Source organism: Hippocampus guttulatus, chromosome 5, assembly GCF_054856545.1.
Source record: "Hippocampus guttulatus isolate MCC_2025c chromosome 5, RoL_Hgut_1.0, whole genome shotgun sequence".
Classification (NCBI taxonomy): Eukaryota; Metazoa; Chordata; class Actinopteri; order Syngnathiformes; family Syngnathidae; genus Hippocampus; species Hippocampus guttulatus.
The window spans coordinates 3,841,475-3,851,179 of NC_141265.1; the positions used below are offsets into that span (position 1 = coordinate 3,841,475).

A 9,705-nucleotide genomic window follows, 5' to 3' on the forward strand; every position below is an offset into this window, starting at 1 on the left:
ACTGACGATGACAGATTTGCTGGCCTTGGAATAATGACTGGCTGATGATGACGGACGGGTGGCCTGGCTGCTGGCGAATGATCAATGATGGAACGGCAACATTTACTGACGCGCCCACCTAACACGTGATCTGTCATTTTTGTTTGAGTGCACAGGCTATGTTTTTGCATGTGATGCACTGTACAAGGATTAGTGTGCATGTCATAAAGGCAAGCTCACAAATAGAAATGATGATGAGTATACTGTAGGTATTACTGTGTAGATAGTGTTTGTGGACCTTTTAGCTCGGGGAAATCCTTGTTTCAAGTGTCTTGGCTGGAATGTTGCCTGCAAGGCTCCTTTAAAGTGTTTGGGTCTAAATGCCATGTCTGCTACACCCCATGAAACTGTCTTAATCCACTTTTTCCCCTTGGTTTTATTGCTGCTGGAGAAAGCATGAGGGCTATGGCAGGGCCCCAGCCCGAGGCCTCTATCCCCATTCCACACACCCCATAAGTCAGTCACAGATAATTAAATAGGAGTTATTTACACTCGTTTTCCCTTCTCTGCCTCTCTGGCACTTTTATCATTTCTCTCTCTTTCTCTTTGTAGCGTCCTACATCCAGACTCTGACAGTGTCTGGCTGACACCAGTGAATGCCTCAAGAAGAAGAATCGTTTGGGTGTGGGGGGGAAGAAACAGCACTATTATGAGCGCATGTCACTGAACAATCACAAGCATCTACGCACAACGCTAATCTCCACATGTGGCACAAAACGTCTTGGCTTGACCAAGTGCAAAGATCTTGAAGGATTCAACTGCCTCATGTCGATGTTTTACACACACACACACACACACACTGTGGAGTCAGGCAAACAGCAGCCTTTCAACACCAGGATGAATTAGGGCCCACCACAGAGCTATGGCGTCCATTACAAGCCTCAGCTGCTCTATAAATCTTAGGATCACAGGGACATGGCGAGTCCGGCCCTCCTCACTCCTCGTGAGCCTCATCAGCCTCATCCTGGTGGTTTTGTTTGGTCTCCGTCCCGGCCAAACGCATTGCTTTGATACGGCCCTCGAAAAGCATGGAAATGGCCCGAGGACCCGAACATGCTGAGAATCCTCTTTAACCGAAAGGCTGTCCCCTTTTAAAACATCCACAACAGGAAACAGCCATCCGTCATCAACACGCCAAAACAGCTGTTACCAGCCTGCATGAAGGGCCACATGAAAGGAGTTCCTCCCTGTTGTTTGAGCCCTCCCCTCGTTTCATTCTCTCACTGCCTTTGTCTGGCTTTTCCCGATCCCCGCTTCTTTGGTCGACTTTTAAACACCTACCTCACCCCCCCCCCCCCTCTCTTGCATGTGCAACCCCACCCACACTGCAGCCGCTCACCTTTTTCACAGGGGGGGTGACTACATGAGTCTGAAAGCTCACTCGTTAACTGTCAGTCTGACGTTGTAAAAAGCGTGTTTGAAATTCACAGTAAGCTCTCAAAGTAAATCTCACTTTGAGAGTCACCTGTTTACTTGTCTCAACAAGGCAGCGACCGACAATGTGCGCACTAAATCTGGCATGCATGTTCTGCGCTCAAAGTGTCTTGGATCTCTGCAGGCCGCTGAGGCCTGAGTGGCGACGTGTGGGCGATGAATGAAGGCTAAGCCCAATGATGACAGGTCGAACAGTGACGATGTTGAGTGACAACCAAGTGCCGCTGCCTCGCCTCTCAGTTGCCGATAAACAGTCACTGCTTTTATAATAAAGAGGTGTCTCAACCACAAGGATTCTGTGAGTGTCAAACAATTTTACATGTAAAGAGCTCAAAGCAAAGGTGATGATTCATAGCGCTATTTCGAAACAGAATTTGGATCTGTGGATGAATTAGATGTTCAGGCAAGAATAGAAGTCCAATAAAAGATCCGCTTGTTCTTTGAGGGAAATGAATGGGAGTTCTTCTCTATGTTTATTCTATGAAAGCTGAAAAAGGAAGTTGGAGTCATTAAACCACTAAATGGGAGATTTGGGAGTGTGGAGAGATTCACTACTATAACAAAAGAAAGTTGAATCACGAGGCTTTACTGGAATGCATCCCATTTGGTGAATTAAAGACTTGAAGGCATCTTGCTATATTAAAATATCCCAGATATGTCAGAATTAACCAAATACAGGGCTTGATAAGAGTAGTACAAAGCGGTCTATAGGGGCCACAGTTAATCGACCGATATATGTGTAAAATTATCGGGAACAGGTCATCAAGTTATGAGAATAAAGTTGCACTGTTGAAAGAATAACTCTTGAATGTCAGATATTATTCTAGTCATAATTGTATGACAATGTTCGCGCACAATCCTGAACATAGCAGTCTCGGTGTAGAAATGATGAATATGAAGTACTTTCATTAAAATCATGATCGTTGAGGAATTTCTGTCTTGACACAAATGGCTGCTCACTCTTAAACTGCTTATGACATTTCTGAAGGCAGAGTGGGGTCAATTTCAAGTTTGTCACGCTTGTCATGTAGTATCAAAGGACGAGATCCTTCCTGAAGAATCACGAGATGTTTTTTTCAACTTTTTTAACTTGTAAAATTGCTTTTATAACATCCTTCACTCGTGCCTTTGAGAATTTACCCCTTAGGTACTGGGGAGAAATTATACCTATGGTATGTTGAGGTCACGCGTTCAGCGTGTGGGCGAGGCCATGAGCCAAACCACGCCTCTATGGAGCAACGGAGCTCTGTGATTGGGCGGCGGCTGGCTGCTTCGAAATAGCAGCCCCTCCCCTCGGAGATGTGCAGGAAGTCGGAAAGAGACCAGCCAGAGCGGTCAGAGGGAAGCAGGCACGTCGCAGCGCCTCCTCTCACTTTTTTTTTTTGCTCCCCGGGAATATTCCTGACGCAAGTGTCTCTACGCGGTGGTTTTACATTTGGAGAACTGGATCGAGGAATACTCAACCTAGCGAGAGACAGTGAAGAGCCTGTTAAAGGATGTCATTTATTTGTCTGTAGACATTGCTTGGTTCCGCACTGCGCACAAAGCCTTATTTGGATTATCGAATTCTCTTCGGATGAATTTGATCATCATGAACGGATCTGGTAAATGATTTTTTTTAGTTCGGTGTCCACAAATTACTATCCGCGTTCCTTTACGCGTCTGGACCCCGATGAGAGATCCGACCAGTGGTTCCAGATCGTTTTTACGCACCAAGTCCCGGGATCGTAACGTCACCAGTGGTGGTCCTCGCCGAACAGGAGTGGAGAACGCGTCCGCGTGCAGAGACAAGTCTCCGTTAGACCCGTCACGTCAGGCCAAAAGGCTCCCCATCAGGATTGTTAAAATGTTGACGGCGCACAGCGGCCACTTGCTCCACCCGGAGTACCTTCAACCCCTTCAGTCCGCACCAGTCAGCATCGAGGTAAGAGGCTGCTACAAATAAAACAAAAACGAAATGATTTTATAACCCCAATCGGAGGCTATACAATTTGTCCAAAAGCAATAAAAAAAAGTATTTAATATAGTAAAATTAAATTGGAACAGTACAAATTAGCGTGATCGGTGAACTGTATCAAATTCATGAGTACGTATAATTTTAAAAGGAATGTGTTTGTGGTTAAATTAATATATAAAAGAAGGTAACTTTCCTTTTTTTCATGGTTCATGATTCATTTTATTTGCTTTATTTCCTCATGCATGTTTTCAGAAATTATACAAAATGAGCTGTTCTGAACTCCTCTGTTGTTTATTTCTGTTATGATACACCTTAACTGTGCAGTGCAGTTTGAATAATGTGACACAAAAAGTCTTAATATCATTAAACATTGTGTTTATTTTCTTTCCTTAGCTGGATGCCAAAAAGAGTCCATTAGCTTTGCTGGCTCAGACATGCTCTCAAATTGGCAAACCGGACCCCCCCTCCTCTTCCAAGCTGGCTTCCCTCTCCTCAGGCAGTTTGGGAGACAAAGAGTCCACAAACCGATCATCCAAGCCTGGAGAGCAGCACCAGTCCTCGGAGGACAAGTCCAGCTTCAAACCTTACTCCAAGTCATCGGGCGACTGTCGTAAAGATGTTCAAGTGTCTAAGGGGTCTTCAGATAAAACGTTCAGGGTGGCCAATGGAAGCCTGAGTGGTGGCAGTGTTTCTTGTCCATCTTTTCCACCCCATTCCAAATCACCAAGCTCCCCTCAGCTCCACACGCAGAGCCAGCCTCATATACAAAGCCATTCCCCATCCACACAACCACTTTCGCACTCGCAGGCCTCACACATGGACAACAAGCCCGCCAGTTTGGAGCACTCCAACTCGGACGTTAGCAGTGGAGAAAAAAAAGACTCAGACACAGCTAAGTCAGGAATGGACGGGGCTCAGTTGGCCAACTCCAGCCACATACGGGCCAGCGCCAACTCCAGTAATGCCAGCTCTGCAAGTAGCCCGCGGCCTGAGAGCAAGGCCGACACACAGGCCTCCCAGGGTAACCTGGTCTCTGGCCACATCGCACCAGTGTCCCCTTTTAAACCAGGACATTCTGTTTTTCCTTTGCCTCCTGCTTCAATGGGCTACCATGGCTCTATCGTGGGAGCCTATGCAGGTTACCCCTCACAGTTTGTTCCTGGTTTGGACCCTACCAAGTCGAGTCTGGGTTTAGGACTTCCAGGTAAACACCCCAGTTCCAGTCCTCTCACCGGAGCCTCTTCTCCGTCCTTGATGCAGGGCTTGTGTCGGGACCCTTATTGTTTGACTTACCATAATGCACCTCATTTGGGAGGAAGTAACTGTTCCACCTGTGTCCATGACCCCTCAAGTCTCAAGTCCAGTTTCCCCCTGGTCTACCCTTCGCACCACCTGCACTCCTTGCACTCTAGCGCCTTGTCTTCCAGCAGCACTCCCTCTCTCTCGCACCCGCTCTACACTTACGGTTTCATGCTCCCCAATGAACCATTGCCCCATGCCTGTAATTGGGTGTCCGTCGGAGGTCCCTGTGACAAGAGATTTGCCACTTCAGAGGAGCTCCTAGCCCATTTGCGTACCCACACGGCTTTACCTGGGATGGTGGAGAGTAAACTCTTGTCGGCGTACCCTTCATCAATTTCATCGACGGCCTCCTGCCATCTTCATCTCCCACCGCACAGCAGCCCAGGCTCTCTGCCCAGCTCCTTCTCTCTTCGAGGGTCCCCTGGCTTGGGCCTGGCCCGCTACCACCCCTATGGCAAATCCCACTTGCCTGGAGCACCTGGTCTTCCCATGCCATCCATACCCTCGTCTTCAGCGTACTACTCCCCATATGCTCTCTACAGTCAGAGACTGGGCTCAGCCTCAGCCCTTGGATACCCGTGATATCACAAATAGCAGTGACATTCACGGACTGCGGGAACCAGCTTGAACTCTCCGGAGCAAACCCGAAGATAGACTGCTCAGAGAGGAAGCTTCAGCAAGTCAGGGGGCATCATTCCAGATGGTCAGCCTGTCAGAAAAAAAACACCTGTTAGTTTCACAACTGCGACTGGTGGTGTCTGTAACACACACCGATTCAATAGACGTCATGCTATTCATGACACCAATAAGCAAACCTTGAAAATGATGAAATGATGTGTTTTCATCTCTCTTGATTTTGTTATTTGTATCCTTTTTTTTTTTCAGAAATGTGTCATCCAAAACTGAAATTCTGTATTTATTTTTGCCCCAAGCGCTTGCTTCAATCTGGGGGATTTTTTTTTTCCTTTCCAAAATAAACTGTTAATTGAAAATCAAGAATGGTTTAAGTATATTACCGTAATGACTATTTCACGCTCTAAAAATAAAAGTCTTGCACCATGATGGACTATGATGCTTTATTTTGGAGTATGTCTTTAACTCTCTTAAAGTTTTCTTTATTCATATCTGAATGCTTATTCAGATTCTGCATGTTAGTGAAAATTATTTTTATTTGTAAATAAGCAAAGATGTAATATTTTTTCAAGCCTATGCGTGGCGCATTAAATTGTGCTCACAAATGGTACAAATATAAGGTAACAGAGGTTAAATCTGTTCATGACTGTAATATTCAACCAACTTGGGAAAGTCTTATTTTATTAAATAAATGATACTTGATTGCATTTGACTTGTTTTCCCTCATTCTTCAGTATGTTTATTCACTATAAGACACTGTTGAGCACTCAGTCTTCATCGCACCTAACTCGGTCTATTCAAAATTCCAGTTGTTCTGTCTGGGGCTGTTTTTAATATTTCATGGCTCATATCAATTGACAGGGCAGTCCCAGAGAGGGCATCCTGGGTCACATGAGCCCTGTTAGCTCTCTACTGAAGACTTCAATCTCTCCCCCTTCTCCCTCCATCACCTACATTGATTTTGTTGTTATGAGTCAAGCTTTTAATTGCTGATTCCTGTTTGTGAGACCTCAAAACAGCCTTCTCAGCAGAGGGGATGGAGGGTTTGGGGTGGCCACTGGTTCACTGGGACTGCAATAATGACTTAAGGGAGGTGTCGACCCAGGATCACCTTCCACTCTGACAGATAGACCTGCAACACAAAGGCCATAGCTGACAAAGGGATGCAGTTATTCGAGAAATATTCATCAAAGTGCCGATGCCCCCTCTGGGGAAAATGGACTCCCTTATTGGACCTCGGGCATGGAGGCATCCACTCTGAATGAAAGTACCTTTTTGGTTTTGCTTTTCTGCGTGTCAGCAATACTGACACGATTCTTGTCAGGACACTAATTCAACAGGAAAGAACGAGTATATCTTCTATTCGAGTATTTGGGTGCTGATAATGGATCTGTGTCTCTACTCTATTTGGCTGACATGCTGTCGGTGGCACAGAGCAAAGAGTCTCCGCGGTGGCTATTGACCCCGACTCCCAGACTCCTCCACTCTTGCGGTTCATTAGCACTCCAGACAGGGAAAGGCAAGCACAGGTGTCACTTGACAGGACCATTAACAAAATGGATGACCCTCCCAAACCATATCCAGCCCTTGCCTCACCAGCAAGGTCACAGCGCCCTGATCACCAGTCTGGGTGGCTCTTTGGGACATTACACATTTTTTTTATTTGGAAAGTTAAGCAACCCATTCCATTTCAAAAGACAAGTCCATCTGCACTCTCTTCCAGCTTCTGGCTCTGATTTGATGGAATTCTAAATATGGTGATGGTAAACTAGTGCAAAAATATTACATTTAGTGCTGTTGCGCATTTTTTTTGTATTCCTTTTCCCAAGTTCTCATAGTGAAGATACTGTAAATACACTGGATTGTGTTGCCCCCTGTAGTTGTGTTGCAGAAGTACAAGGACACGTCGCATATTTGGGAATGCAGTAAAAACATGTACTGTAGATTATTATCTAGGTTTTAAGAAGGATTGTCACAAATTGTAGGTACATCTGACGAGGCTGAGCTGGCATGAGATGCTTTACAGCAGAGGTCACAGAGAGGGGAGAACTTTCAATCACGTCTGGAGGTGGAATTAATTTCACTGTTGCCGGTTTGCAGTCGTTCATCAAATGCCTCACTATTCTCCCTATTCCCTTGCTCATCAGTCTCCGCCATCTATCTCCCCCCACACACTCACTTGCAGCTGAGTCAACACCCACACACTCCATTTATGTTGCCTGTGTGGGGCTTGTGTGCTTGTGCAAGTATGTGTACTCAGCCTCGATCCTTTGTCCGCAAGCAGTTGACATATGAGGCAGGACTCAGCATTTCTGTTGTGTTTAATATCATAAAACACCACCCCTCACTTACAAAAACAAAATTACCTTTTTGACTGTTGTGACAGTGTCAGTGTAGTATAAGTTCTTGTTCCATTTCTGATCGAAAATGGATTTACAATCTTACAAACAACTGCCAGTTTAAGTATGTGAACACAATAGAATAACATAAGCAAATAATTAGCCTGCTTGTTATTCCCACTTTTTTGTTTCTTTTGGAAGACATTCTCTGAGACTGGCCGCCGCTAGGCCCCTGCTCAACCGCAATCCAAATCAGTGCAAGCTGAATAGAAAAGTGATGGATGTACAATACCATTCTCAATGTGCTTCACTTAATACGAAGCTGTGAGACTGAGGTTGCTAGACAGTAAAAAATAAAAATAAAAAGACGATCATGTCTAACACTTCACCAATGTTGAGAAAGCATCAGTGAAGGAAAAAAAAACCCACTTAACAAAAGAATTGTGTGCCATATCCATGTCCGTTTGCCCATCTGTATTTTTGCAGATCCGTTCCTGGTTAAATGATATGACATACTGTATCTCTGGTTGTTATGCATAGATAAATGAGACGAATTATCTAAATTCCTGTAGCCACATTTGCACCAAATTTAAATGTGTCTTCCTCTGGACAGTGCCACCCAACCACTAAATCTTCCTGTACATTGCCTAGCAACTAACAAAATATACCAAACTGCAAAAATCTCTCACCTTTCACACTTTCACTCTTGGCAAAGTAATAAATATATACCTCAATAACCTCTACCTGTTATAAAGGGTGAATGGTATCACCGCGGTACCAGAAAAAGATTGATCGTCAAAATCAAAGACGTAACTGTGACAGATGGTGATGGAGAGGACTAATATTTTCCCCCGGTGAGATGCCGAGACACTGCATAGTGCCACTGTGAGGTCTTGAGCAGCCAGTTGACAGCGCTGGTGATTAATGACGACAGGGTGTGGAGCTGCTCTTCAATTAGAGCCAGCTCTTACTCAACTCACCAATGCTGCTGACAGCCAGGATAGAGAGAGAGAGCGAGAGAGAGGGAGAGAGACAGACAACCCCTATGTTTCACTATTCGTGTCTCTGAAACAAAACATTAACCTCAACTCCATGACTACCACCTCTGTGTTTAACGTCAGGATCCAGCACAGAGCTTTTGGCATCAGACAGTGACCACAGTGTTAAAGTGGGCCAGATGGCATGAACACATCCCTCGTCAGGCTCTGTCACACAAAGTCTGTTCTGTCGTGACCAAACTCTTCCAACTGCCCTCTTACAGTCCCAACAGCCTTTTGTCCTGCTGTCTTGTCCATGTCTTGCACCAAATATGCAGCGGTACCTTGCCTGACAAGTTTGATTCACTCCATAACCAAGCAATTTGTTTGTGTTGTTTTTAATTCTAAAAAAAGGTACTGTCACATAATATACATGACAAGGGATATAAAAGACAAAAGATATCAAATATAAAAGAGAACGTAAAGAAATACACTGTATTTAATTACTGTCTGCTAGGTCACGACACCCGCGGCGGCTCCTCTTGTTGTCTGGTTGAGAGGGAAGAAATGTCATATGTGCTGTATGTTACGCATACAGCGCATTTGACAATAAAGTTGTACTTGACTTGACTTGACAACCATGGACTCTGAGCTCTGTACCCTGAACATTTAATGGGTGTGGCCAAGAAACATGGCTCGTTCGTGTCTGTGTGAGCATCTGGATGATGTGCAGTTTTGGCCGACTGTAGTTGCTGACAAGTGTTCTCATTTGTGTTTGACTGTTTATCCCGTACAATAAATGCCTAGAAGTGCATTGGCGACGGTGACTCTTTTTTTGTTTTTAAGGTAACAAGAGACAGGTTGTTGGAGGGCGGGATAGGAGGAAGGGAGAAATGATTCTGTATGTAGGCTATGCACTGGTTGGCATTATTATTTGTGTGTGGTTATGGCCAACAGTAATCCTTTTTATTGTCATGAAGTGGTTTGTTGCATTCTGCAACACTCCAATATGTCACACATAGGC

At 45.0% G+C, this 9,705-nt stretch overlaps 1 protein-coding gene across 1 annotated transcript; it reads left to right on the top strand.

Annotated features, from left to right (window-relative positions):
* The first annotated feature begins 2,807 nt into the window (after positions 1-2,807).
* Positions 2,808-6,072, top strand: znf703 (zinc finger protein 703). The gene is made up of 2 exons (XM_086112436.1): positions 2,808-3,397; positions 3,824-6,072. Exons 1-2 carry the CDS (start codon positions 3,146-3,148, stop codon positions 5,312-5,314), a joined length of 1,743 nt encoding a protein of 580 aa, XP_085968562.1. The 5' UTR covers positions 2,808-3,145; the 3' UTR covers positions 5,315-6,072.
* Positions 6,073-9,705: the final 3,633 nt, after the last annotated feature.

What these genes read in the sequence shown, in the direction of transcription:
- znf703 (XM_086112436.1), top strand. Translation starts at nt 3,146, where the DNA reads ATGAGAGATCCGACCAGTGGTTCCAGATCGTTTTTACGCACCAAGTCC. An exon ending in CCGCACCAGTCAGCATCGAG is followed by an intron (nt 3,398 to 3,823) that starts GTAAGAGGCTGC and finishes TTCTTTCCTTAG; the next exon opens with CTGGATGCCAAAAAGAGTCC.